This window comes from Bidens hawaiensis, unplaced genomic scaffold (genome assembly GCF_021521415.1).
Source record: "Bidens hawaiensis isolate Kalapana, Puna unplaced genomic scaffold, B.hawaiensis_p1.1 tig00068931_1, whole genome shotgun sequence".
Taxonomy (NCBI): Eukaryota; Viridiplantae; Streptophyta; class Magnoliopsida; order Asterales; family Asteraceae; genus Bidens; species Bidens hawaiensis.
Genome location: NW_027502165.1, coordinates 35,804 through 48,724, shown reverse-complemented (window position 1 = coordinate 48,724; position 12,921 = coordinate 35,804). Strand labels below are relative to the sequence as shown.

Sequence of the window (12,921 nt, the reverse complement as noted above, 5' to 3'; positions counted from 1 at the left end):
TTCTTTATATTGTGATATATTACTCAACATTGTGCTATATTTTGTTCAGCATTGTGTTATGTTTTGTGATCTATGGTGTCTTTTTTTAGTTATAATTGTGTCTTTTATATATTTTCGTCATTGTGTCTTTTCGTCATTTTTTTATATTTTTTTCGTATTTTTTATATATTTTTTTAATGGGAATGATGGCGGAAACATTTTAGTTTTTTTATTTTTTAATTTTTTTCGTTTTTTATTTAATTTTTGAGTTATGATTTTTTTATTATTTTTTTTAAATTTATTTTTAAAGGGTTTTTGTGTTGTCACAAATCATTTTCACACTTCTTATTTTTGTCAACCTTTGTATTTTAACTTTACCCTACAAACCTATGCTATTACACCACTAATCTACTTCTTATATAAGTAAATGATTGATGCATTGGTTTACTCTTTAAATTTCGACCAACTACTTTTTTGTTAAATATTTTGGCCTAATGGCCTTAACACTTGTGATCATGCTTGAGAGGTAATTTTGCCTACATATATTGTTGTTTGTAAATATATACCATGTGCATTGTGGTGTACTTATGAATCTAGATTTCAGTGTTTTGAACAAGTTAGGTGATTCATATACAAAATTCTGTCTATACACATGATTAGGAGTCTCTTTATATACATAAAATTATTCTTGATGGGACACTCACGATTGATTCAGACAACAAAGTATCTGTTTATTATATTCTTGGTTCAGGAACTTGCAAGTTGAAGTACACTTTTGTTCATGGAGGGTTGACTACATTTGAGCTTAGCTATGATTTGGCCAAAGATTCATGGGATTTTGCGGTTTCTAGGATGGTTTATGCAGATCATGTGTTAAGCGCTGCATATCAGACGTCTAGTCAGAATTTGGCAGTGGATTGGTCAATTAAGTCACCGTTGATTGGAACTTACAAGGCATCACTTCATGATCCTGTTTTATGCTAGCTGATTGTGAAAGAAACTATATTCTATGTTAATTATCTTTACAATAATACCAATGAATAAATAGATACAATGAGGTGAGTGATTTAAGGAGCTAACTACGGAATACATAATCCATTTCTAACAAACTAATAAATACATTTAAATACAAAAGATATGCCAATAATATCCCAGTTAACAGATTGTTGTTATCTATTTACTTTACTCAATCAACCCGTCTTGCCACCTCTAGCATAATCCGTATTATAAGATTTTTACGGTGTTACCAAGATCAAAAGCATTTTGCCTTCTTGATATCATCACTTGTTAAAAGTGAATGATATAAGGATCATGATCACAAGGGCTTGGAGGATAAAAAGTAGAGATCACTGAAAATCAACTTCCAGCGATTTTGATCTCTCCATACAGCTTATTCAGAACTTCTCGGAGTTTGACGATTTGCATTGCTCTGAAAATGTCGAGATGAATGAGTCATTTACGTGTGAAATGCAAAGGGCACTCGCCACTACGGTGAAAAATCAGTGTATGTTATTTTCATTTAAATATGGATCATATTTGCATAAACTTTGGATATTTTGTCTAAATTTGAAATATGTTGGCTTAAATTGATTTATGTTTGTAAACATGGTTTTTTTTTGGTAGCGTTTAAACTCGTTTGTCTCTGTTGAATTTATAAAATATTGTGATTGAATTTCTATAACTATTTGTCTATTTGGAACTTTTGGTGTATTTTGTCTAATTGCACCCCTGGTATATGAGTGTATTTTGTCTTCAACCAAGTGGTTGCGGGTTTAAATAGATGTAGAGTAGAAAGTGTTTAGACACCAGTAAAAATCGATTACATATGAACCATACCAACATAGATGACACGTGTTAAAACCTAAATCAACACTCTAGGAGCCTGTTCTTTCTTTTCATTCTACAAATATACATCACTTATTAAACAAGAAAAAAAGCACGCCAAAAATCACGATCTAGCCTATCGCAAAAGCCAAATATTAACCAAGCAATGGTCGCACATAAAAACAATCCATGTAAAAATAACTATTACCAGCACGAAACAAATATTATCCATCTCAAAACAGATTCATACCAAGGAAACCATAACACTTTAAAGACTACTAATACAGGGAAACCATTGTAACAGAAGTTTTGTATATACAAATGCAAACAACTCGATTCTAACTCTTACTCCATGACTTATTTATTACTTGCACCCTCATTCTTATTCAAATTTTTAAGAGAGCCAAACACCGAAGTTTTTTGTTGATTATTTGAGGATTTTGCAAATGGGTTAGCTGACCGTTGACCCTCTGCTTGTTTCACCTCACCAATCTTTGTCTTCGCTAAACCGTTATTTTCAGATATATTACCAGATTTCGGTTTCACAACCTTAGATGGCTCTGCATCCTTCTTCGCTAAAGAAGGCGTTGACAGTTGACCTTTAATATCAGATTTCGGTTCTGGCACATTCTCAACCTTAGCTGGCTCTTCGGTCTTCTTTTTCTTCACCGGTTCTGGAGCCTTAAAGATTTCTGATGCTGTAAACGTTTTGCGAATATCAGCATCAGCAGTCTTTGGTTCTGTTGTTTCTTTAATAAGTGTCTCTTTGGCTTCTTGTTTAAGCAATCTTTCCTGTAAAAACAAAACAATGGTTGTGATTAATACTAATAATATTGAAATGTGCATGTTTGTGTCATGTAATTAATTGATTACCTCCAATATGGCGTTAAACCTTTCTGCCAAATTTGGTAGCTTCATTGCTGTCACAAGCTTTATTGCACCTCCAACGGATTTCTCCATTGAAAGAAGTTTAACGAGTTCTATAGCCCTCACAAGTTTATCCCCTGATACAAAACATCATGGAAACCATAAGCTTTGTAATCTTGTTTACAATTCTAGATGGTTTTTCAAAAGTATCATTTTTATTTAATATTGTTACTCTAGTTGATTACTAAGATGGTCCTTGTCGTATGACCTTATTGCAAGTTTGGTCCTTAAGTTTGAGAAATTAGATGGGAGTTTATTTTACCAGTTATAGATGAGTGTTAATATATTTTTTTGGAACAGGGAAATAGAGCTAACCAGTACAGCAGGATGCAATGAGCCTCAAGATGGATCTATCCAAAGCTGCTTCTGACTCAAGCGCCTCGTCATCGAGTGACGTGGCATCCTGACCCAGTGCTTCTGTTTCTTGAATCCTTTGTTGAATCTATTAAAAATCCCAGTTGTAATAGATATGTAAACACGCATCATATCATTTAGAACCAACGAAAATACCCAAAAAAGTCATTTTCACATTATTTGATCAAGAAACATACAAAAATTAAAGCAACTTTACCTGAGAAAGATGCATGTTACTGAGAATGAACTCATTTTCAAGATTTTCGGCTCCTAAATCTGATGATGCAAGAGGGACTGCAAGATCTAACAGGGTAAGAACTGGTTTTGGAACAGCCTGAATAACAAAGAACACAATGTTAGTTTCAAAAGACAAATTGACAAGAAAACAACAAAAAAACACACATGAAACATGTTGATATCATGTGGATAGTTGATACTACCTGTGGGAATTTATCAGGAGATTTGCATAGAATGCAAAACAGCTTGCTTGAGTTCAATCCAACAACCCAATAGTTTTCATCTTTCTTCTTCAACTTACTGGCACTGCATAATTAGATATTAAATAATTATAATTATATAAAAAAACCATTTCTAAGTAACTCTTAACTATATTCAAGTAATGTTTACCTGAAGAGCGGGACCCATCTGCCTCCGTATTGATTAGTAAACACACGAAGAACACCCTGGACATTTAAATCAAGTTTCTTACTTTTCTATAACTATATATGTGAATAAATTAAATCAAGGCATACCATGGAGTCAAACGAACTTAGATGACCTTCTTCACTATAACCAAGCCAGGTCAAACACGAACCAGGAGTCAAAGGCAACCTCCCTTTGATAGGTACGGTTCCATTAACAACATTAAAGACCTCAAACTTTAGCATCTGATCATTAGATGGAAGAGCAGGCGAACAATGTGTGACAACCACAAGTTCATCACGAAAGCCTGACGCAGTCACTACTGGTCCATCAAGCGAAACAACGTGCCTCTACAAATAATAATCAATTTCAGTATAATAGTATTATAAGAGTACTAAAACAAACTGAACATATAATAAGATTAAAAAAAGAATACCTGTAAACCTCCCTCGGTGAAAATACGAAGAAAATTTAAGCTTGTAACAGCAGCAACCCAAGAAGATCCAAGTGCTACAGCTCTTACCTCTTCTTCTTCAAATCGCATATACCACTGAATACATGTATCACGTAACATAATTTAAGTATTTCAAAACTGGTAAACTATAACTTAAAGTAAAAAAATAACAGAAGCTAACAAACCTCGCTATTATTTGCCCAGCTTTTGAAAGGGCGGTACATGAGGGTGCTCATGTTTTTCTCGCCTTTGCATGGATTTGCAAACACACTTCCATTTTCATTCAAGGAAGCCATAGTGAAACCAAAATGATCTGTCATGGCAGGCACTCGAGGCCCACTGCCAGTGTCATGAAAATCGATCTGCATGCCATAAATAACAGGTGTGAGCGGAAAGAGGTTATATGAATCAAAATAAAACTAACCAACATAACCAAACAAAATAATCAAACCATACTAAAACTGACTTTTACAATTTGGTTTCGTTTTGTATTTTCTGATAACCGAATTTTACGGTTGGTTTTGTATTTACTTAAAAGAGAGGAAGCGAACCAAACACACCAAAAAAACCAAATTCTCTGGTTTGGTTTCAGTTTTGTATTTTTGAAAACCTAAAAAACCCAACCTAACTAAAAAACAAATTTTAAGGTTCACAGTTGATTATGAACCAATTTTGGAAAAATAAAAGATAGTCAAATTCCTTTTTGATAACAAATCGGATTTTTCAGTTGTGCGGTTCGCTTTTTTGGTTGTTGGAGATAGTCAGCCAAACCAAACAACCAAAAAAACAAACAAACTTTACAGCTTGGTGTCGATTATGGGCAACCAAAAGACTGAACTAGAAGACTTGTTTAATAATATGGAGAAAATAAAAGATGCTAATAACACTTTCATTTTTTTACCATATGATTTATTTTTAACTTAAATATCAATGCATTATTCCGTACCATTTTTTCAGCCCAAAAATTTTCAAGCACAAATGGCAAAAAATGAACCAAATGTGAAAACCAAAAACCATAAAAACTGAAACCAAACTTTTTTAAAAACCCAAACAAACCCATGCATACCTCTAATAGTTGGTATATGTGTACATTTCATGAAAATATATGACCAAAATTTTTTATTTGAAAAGATAATAATACCTCTATATGGGAGTATTCATCATGCTTCATTGAGGTTATAGTTCCAAGCATATTATAACATAAAAACCGCCTTTTACCGGGCTGTACAGGAGTACAACCCGACTGAAAAGCTTCCTGCATTACTGGACCCGCGACAGCCACCGGACCTGCTGACGTGGCACGCTTTTTCACACTTTCCTTGCCAGAAACATAAGGCTTTTTGTAAGATTCAATTTGCATATCATCCTCTGAATCTTCATCGTATTTAAACGGTCTTAACCGTTTCCTGTTAACTGGTTCAGAACCAGCAAGGCTATCTTCGCCATCATCACTTAAACTGCCAGATACACTCGGCTCGTGTTCTTCCTCGTCAAATAATAATAAACCATCACTCTTTTGTGAAGTTAAATCAGGAAGTCCTTCGGTAGGAGACTTCATGGACGATGGTATAACCGAGTCCCAAACACCATACTTTCCCATAACATCAATAACAGCTAACGCGTTCCCATGTGGCTTCCATGCCATACAACATATTAACTCATCAAACTTCTGTCTTTCAATGTCTTGTTTCTTAACAACATCCCAAATCAAAACTTGTTTATCCAATCCAGATGTCGCAACATACTTTCCATTAAGTGACCAACTCAAGAAACAAACAGGTTCCGTGTGGTCACCTCTTAATGTGAAGAGTTTTTCAGCGGTGTCTCTATCATACATAACCACATCGTTTTTCAAACCAGAAACCGCTAGCATTTCACCATCTGGACCCCAGCCAATTGCAGTTAGGGTTGAAAAGTCAGAGGAAGTGCTGGGAGCAATGTTTTTAAGGGTATGGATTGTTGTACCGGATTGGAGCTCCCAGATAATAACAGTTCCAACTGAATCAACAGAAGCTAAGAACTCGCTTTTTGGATCAAAAGCTATGCCTGTGATGGACCCACGGTGTGATTTCAAAACCCTAGCAATTGAACCGTCTATTGTGTTAATGAGTTTAATACCATCATCATCACCACCAGCTGCCAACAGTGTACCCTGTCTATTGAAGGATAAAACACGAATTGGTAGTGTAAATCTGCTAATATTGGACTCAAAATCGCCTCCTGGTAAAAAACAATTTAAACGCTTCAAATTAGATCAAATACAAAATATTCCTTTTTGACACATGACATCAGTGCTCATGCAGAATAAATTAGTCATGTAACAAGTAATCTTCACAAGTGTACTAATTTACGTACAATCAATTAATCATCATCTAAAGGTTTCTGCTACTCAATTACATGTTACATAAGTATAAGTTTAACAGGTTATATACATTTTCAGTTGCAGAACTCCCGGGATCAGAACACATTTACAAGTACAACTAAAAAAATAAAAGAATAATTATAACCTATATAAATAAGAATACCAGTGTAACTATAAACAAAAACCATACCAGTTTATTTAATTCAGCACCTGTTACTACCGGTACCATTAAAAATACCAAAACCAAATGGTATCAATACAGAAAATATGAAAAAACAAATATTTGTAAGCAATTGCCCATCCGTAAATTACAAATAACAAAACTAGTGAAAGTACATTATTATTATTACAAGCCATCAACACCTCCAAAACTCATAATATAGCAAACAACAGCCTTAGTAACAATATAATCTAAACCTAACTAATTGATTACATAAAGTAACATATATATATATATTTACCAGGGAACTTGTATAGTTTGACGGATCGGTCACTAGATCCGGAAGCTAGACACGTGGAATTAGGGCTCAGAGCCAACGCCGTGACACCGTCTTTATGATTACGAAGAGACTTTGGAGGAACTGACGGTAACAGAGCGTCTTGGATTGAAATGGATAGATCGGAAGACGAGGCGGTAACGATGTGCTCGGCGGTGCGGTCCCACAGTACCGTACAGTAGGAGCTCACACCGTCCTCATTCTTGTGAGCTTCTCGCAGCTTCATTGATCTGATCTTCATGGCTGATATTTTGTTTGGGGACTTACAATTGGCTTACCAGTACTATTATTGTCTATTGTGAATATTGTCAAGTGTCAACTAGGGTTTCGAAAATGGCGGGAATTTTATTTCACCATTGAACTGGGCCTGTTTCCGGTGATTGGGCTTGGATACTGTAACTTGTTGTGTTACTTTTGTTATTAATTTTGGTAAATTATATAAATGCATCACTATGAGAACTTTGTTTTGGTTTGGACAGAGAGTAAAGTGCCAAAAACCCAAGATCGTCCATGAGGTGAGGTGAATTATTCGACTTTCATCTAAAACCTTTGTTTTGTGCCACTGAACCGTTAAGGTATATCACTTCTTGCCAATTATGTCCAAATCGTTAACCCCGTCTAGTTGCACGGAAATAAACAATTTACCATATATGTGATCTAAACTACGGTGTTGCTACAATAATTTGATTTTAATCGGCTACAATAATTTGATTTTAATCGGATAGGGGACACCAGAGTTGTTTACCTCTTTGGCTCATTATAACACTTGGTGTCTACTACGCGAAGAAAGGGAAACATAAAGAAAATCGAAGAGGGTTGAGTTAATGTTTTGGGATGAGTTTTCAAAATCATTCATATGAGTCATTCATATGTTAAAAACCATTCTTGTTAATGTTTTAATAATTGGTTCTTGTCTGGGTGTTCGATTTACAAAATTTATATTTTATCAAATTATAATTTGTCAAAGGAATCAGAATTTGTCAAAATGTTGAATATTGTTAAAATGTTATGATATATTTAGTGAACAAAGATCCTGTAAATTGTTAGGTAAGTTGAAATTTAGGCCAAACAACATCACATCATGTAAAAAGAGTCAGCCCAATGACATATGAGTGGATTTCTGGTTTTCTATCATTCCAAAAATGCTATCATTTGGTACTCCCCTAATGACTAATGACTAATGCCCACGTTTTTCTTTTAATAGCAAAATCAAATAATATTATAAGCAGTGAATTAGCAGGGAGCTAATCCAAAATACCAATATCAATCATTCTTAACAGCATATTAAACAAAAATTATGTTATTATTATAACAAAACCTACACCTTGCATACCATACACTCAAATGCCACAATGGACATTAAATAATACTAACAATATTAATAAAATTAAAAAAATTGGAGCACCAGCAAAAACACCCTACGATTTCGAGTTTCAACTCCTCTCTGTGTACATATCACTAGTATTGAACAACCCTGCGATCTCAACACGATTTTCTACACACGAAATAAAAGTAACAAGACACTAATAACGGTCGTGAAAACATTCTTGTCGGCCTGCGTCCTCGTATTTTTAACAAACACTCATTGTACACCGACAAGGTCAAGGATCAAGAATCATAATCTTGAAAATTCATAGTCCAACGCGCCAAACTAACCGCAAATCCTTAATCACAGAGCGTTCACAAGTTCGTCATCCTCTAACGGCTGCAAGCATTCTTCTGGATTTGCATAAAAGTAATCTTCTTCTTTGGGTTTATCTGGAACAACCAATCTTTTCCTAGGGCTCCCCATACGCTGCGCGTGTTTATCCTTAACCGCACTTGAGAATTCCTCCCAACTCAACGACCCGCTTGTATATTTGTCTATTAGTTCAGCCAAAACCCTCCTGTCCAACTGTATTGTCTTTTTGAAACCCAAAAATCTGAAAAAGATTATAATAATTATTAATTAATGTTAATAACAAAATAGGCAACCATTAAAAAGTTATAGCAAATTAATAACGGCTTACCTACGATGGCCTTCTACAACTTTGGCCATGTTTCCATCATATGTGGGTACAAAAATATCACTCTCTAGTGACACAAGATAATCCAATGCTGCCATTTGTGACGAGTGATTTTGAAAATACTGAAGGTCATCCGCCCCTAACAGAGTCTCCTTCCGTACCTGTTAAAAGATAAATCTTTGAGAAATAAAGATATATGTACATAAACACACGCGCACGCGTATATATAACGTTGTACTAACCAGTTTCGGGTAGGCGTTTGCAAGACTATCCAATCTCCTTTTTCCACCGTATATTTCACCAGCAGCAATATAAATCTGGATGTCACGGTCAATATCCAGCGCTCTAAGTGTAAGAGCGGTTTCTTCAGGAGTCAAGGGGCATAACCCGTCTTTTCGTTTCAAATCAGAGTTTATTATCTTTTCCTTCCACCAGGGGTAAGCATACCTGCATACAGAAAACGAGTCAAACATCCAAATGGGGAAAACGTTTTCCGTTTCTAAAACTGCTGATGTAGGAAAGTCAAACCTCATTCTGGTCAACTCTTCAACCTCTTCAGCATTGCATCCTTGTGTACAACCAGAAAATGCTAACATGTCCATTTCATATCTGAGATGAAGCACTAAAAAGGGCCCGTTTTGTCTCAAAAGATTAACAACACGTCTACCTAATTCTTCAATTTGACTAGTGAATCTCAAAGCATTGAAATTTACTCGACACCTAAGTTTTTGAAGGTCAAGGGGTTGACCGTTATTGGCAAGACGAGCATCGGTTCTGTTTAAATGCACAACTTTGTATTTCTGAATCAGAGGAAGAATCTGCATTCATTCCCAAAATCATAACCATAATTACAACGCACACATATATACAGAAACATTTTATAACTAAACAAAGAATATAAACACTAAACAATACCTGGTTATGATAGTAAGAAATATCAGACCAGCTAACGGGAGCCATGGTATGCACAAGTCCTAACTCAACTCTCTTTTTAAGCCTCGGTGGAAGCTGTTTAAGTATCCGGACTTCATCTCTCAAGGACGTAATGAAATGATCAACATCAAAAATATCCTCAAAATCACTGTAATTCATTAATCATACCAATCAGAAAAATCAAAATCCATAAACTTTAACAAGTATCAAGATACGAAAACATCAGCATACCTTGGATCAGCCCAAAATGAAGTTTTATCCAGCTCAGGAACTATAAGAGTAACATTTAAATATCTAGCAATCGAGACCATATCACAAATCTACACAACGAAGAAACCGTTAAATAAAAACGGTAATTTACATAACAAAGTTGTGAGCTCCAGATAAAAAGATAATAACACTTACAGCGGATCGCATTTGATTGAGTCCTCCATTACATGAAACCACTAAGTAACCATTGTTCTTGTAAACCCCTACACAATCATTAATCAATTTAAATACCATAATCATATAAAATCTAAATTAAATTGCTTGATTGATCTAAATAACCATCACTGTAACTATAAATAATTAAAAAACAACTAACTCTTTGGTGGAAGAACTCTTGCAGGAACAGCAGGCAACAACTTAAGATCCAACGCAGCTGCAGCGGTCGAATGAGGATCTTGAGTAAAGCATGAAGGCAAGCCTTTCAAAACCCTAGGACCCCAAGTGCCACCAAAAGCAGTCAACTGCACCACACAAGTCCACAACAAGACGGTACTGACGGCCCGAATGACCATCATCTTCATCTTGGGAGACTTCGCGTTCGCCATCGAATTCCGCAGCTTCTCGACCCGTATTTCCCCCAATTTCCTCAACCCCATTGCCCCAATTGCAAACCTCCTCCTCTTATTATTATTATTGTTATTATCCACCTTACACATTATTATTATTATTATTATTATTAATCTCAAAACCCTAAGATCTTGAAATAAATTGTCGGCGTAACAAAATGGATCAAGGATCCGGATGGATTAGTTATGGGTTTTAACGGCAGACTAGTCAACCAAAAAAGAAGCAGAATTTGCAGGTTTATAGGCGAAATTGATTGTGGGTAAAATGCTGTATCGTTATCCCTATCATTTAGACACCACAAAATCTCTAGCTTTTAGGAGGTATTGTAGCGTGTCTTATCATATCTTTTAATTTAATAATAATAATAATAAGGGAAAATCGAAATTAAGTGGTGCTGGTTATGGCGGAAAGAGGTTGCCGGAAATAGGAACTGTCGGTGGCCGGTGAATGGGAAGACACAGGCGTTTGCAACGTGTAGCTTTGTAATGATATCAGTGGGTGGAAAGGATCTATGTCAACTTATATACCATTGAAGTCTGTACAATTTAATAAACTAGTTTAAAGATATGTTAATTGTTTTTTTATCAAACTTGTTAATTAGGCTGAGGGGTGCGGAGCGCTAGTCAGGGCGCGTGAGGGACTTCGATAGCGCCCCGGGGCGCGAGAGCCACACCACCGGGGCGCGAGAGGGGCGCGAGAGGGGCGCGAGAGCGGAAAACGAGGCAGGCGCCAGGAGGCTCGCGCGCGTGAGTGGCTGTGGGAAATGGGAAAGAGCCGTTGGAAGGCTTTAATAATGAATAAAAATATTTTTTTTTTTTTAACAAAATCATCTATATATATCACAATACATATATCACAATACATATCAAACACAACCATTCTCACATACTACAACCAAAACGAATATCACACACCACACCCAAAACCCAAAATCACCCTATCTTCGAAACCTTTTTTTAAAAACATGTCTGGAAATTGGTACCCAAACCTAGATTCAGATTACCCTTACGACGATTTATGGTCGGCACCGGAACAACCGATGTTTTATTCGGGGTCGCAACAATCATCCGGCTTTCAACCATCCAACATGCAACCGTCTCCTAACTTTGTAGTTCCGGAGACACAAGAACCGGAACCAGAAGGTGAAGCTGCGGGACAAAGAAGACGCGTCCACCGGAAAAAACAACTTGCAACGGACGGGTCGGGTTCGGCTTCGACCGGAAGGGCGAAACGGAAAATCACTCCGTGGTCATCGGATGAGAAGGAAGCCCTGTGTCGGGCTTGGATAGCCATTTCTGAGGATCGGCGTTGCGGTAATTGTTTTAACGTTTTTAAAAATGATTGTAAATAAAAAGTTAAATAAAAAAGTTAAATGGCTTACAAATTTATTTACATAATTTTGCAGCCGACTACCAAAAGAGCAAGGTCTTTTGGACAAAGGTTAGGGAGACGTTCTATTCGCTCGTTGGGAGTACAGAGCGGAATCCCGATATGATTTCGGGTCGGTGGACCGAAATTAGAAAATTTGTCGGCTTGTTTACTAATCTGTTCAACAGGAACGCCGGTCGTATGAGACCAAGTGGCAGTGACGATTTGGCGGTCTATAATTTCACTGTCGAAGAGTGGAAGCAGGAGTGCCTGCGGAGGTATGGGGCGGTGAAGACGTGGGACGGTGTAAAGTTGTGGGAGAGGTTGAGAAGGTGTGCCAAGTGGGTTGAGCTGGTGGCGCCGGACCTTGATGCGGAAGTAGGGCCGAAACGGACTAAAACTAGTTCGTCTGGAGCGTACAGCACAACGGACGGGTCGGATTGCCGGGTTGGATTCGACCTAAACGTTGCGGGGGAGGAAACGTCTTCACCGCCGAGGAGGCGGCCATTGGGAAGGGACGCCAGGGGGAAAAAACCGGCTGAGGGGGAAGCCGTAAACATCAACGATCTTGTTGAATCCCTCAATAAATTCAACAAAACCCTGGAGGTGGTCTCTGTTGACAAAAAGGAAAAAAAAAGAATGAGAGATTTGGACTTCCTTGCAAGAGACTTCAGCCACCTAAATCCGGTCGACCAAATGCTGATGGAAAAACAAAAGGAACGTATCCGGAAGAGGTTG

General features: G+C 36.8%; 1 protein-coding gene and 1 pseudogene across 2 annotated transcripts; both read right to left on the bottom strand.

The window, feature by feature from the left end:
* Positions 1-2,085: 2,085 nt before the first annotated feature.
* Positions 2,086-7,286, bottom strand: LOC143605308 (protein ENHANCER OF LHP1 1-like; annotated as a pseudogene). Its single transcript, XR_013148500.1, has 10 exons — positions 7,004-7,286; positions 5,322-6,400; positions 4,366-4,542; positions 3,837-4,276; positions 3,712-3,767; positions 3,525-3,627; positions 3,302-3,418; positions 3,046-3,172; positions 2,677-2,807; positions 2,086-2,595 (listed from the first exon to the last, which is right to left on the bottom strand). The product of XR_013148500.1 is annotated as a protein ENHANCER OF LHP1 1-like (transcript).
* Positions 7,287-8,398: 1,112 nt separating this feature from the next.
* On the bottom strand, positions 8,399-11,145 carry LOC143605305 (rhamnogalacturonan I rhamnosyltransferase 1-like). Its single transcript, XM_077081466.1, has 8 exons — positions 10,565-11,145; positions 10,384-10,451; positions 10,210-10,298; positions 9,961-10,126; positions 9,574-9,863; positions 9,288-9,492; positions 9,049-9,206; positions 8,399-8,961 (listed from the first exon to the last, which is right to left on the bottom strand). Exons 1-8 carry the CDS (start codon positions 10,902-10,904, stop codon positions 8,709-8,711), a joined length of 1,569 nt encoding a protein of 522 aa, XP_076937581.1. The 5' UTR covers positions 10,905-11,145; the 3' UTR covers positions 8,399-8,708.
* Between the last annotated feature and the right edge of the window lie 1,776 nt (positions 11,146-12,921).

Excerpts from the sequence above, each read along its gene's own strand:
- LOC143605305 (XM_077081466.1), bottom strand. The coding sequence starts at position 10,904 with ATGTGTAAGGTGGATAATAACAATAATAATAATAAGAGGAGGAGGTTT. Across the intron at positions 10,299-10,383 it reads TCAATCAAATGCGATCCGCT|ATTTGTGATATGGTCTCGAT; the intron begins GTAAGTGTTATT and ends TTCGTTGTGTAG. Across the intron at positions 10,127-10,209 it reads TCATTTTGGGCTGATCCAAG|TGATTTTGAGGATATTTTTG; the intron begins GTATGCTGATGT and ends AATGAATTACAG.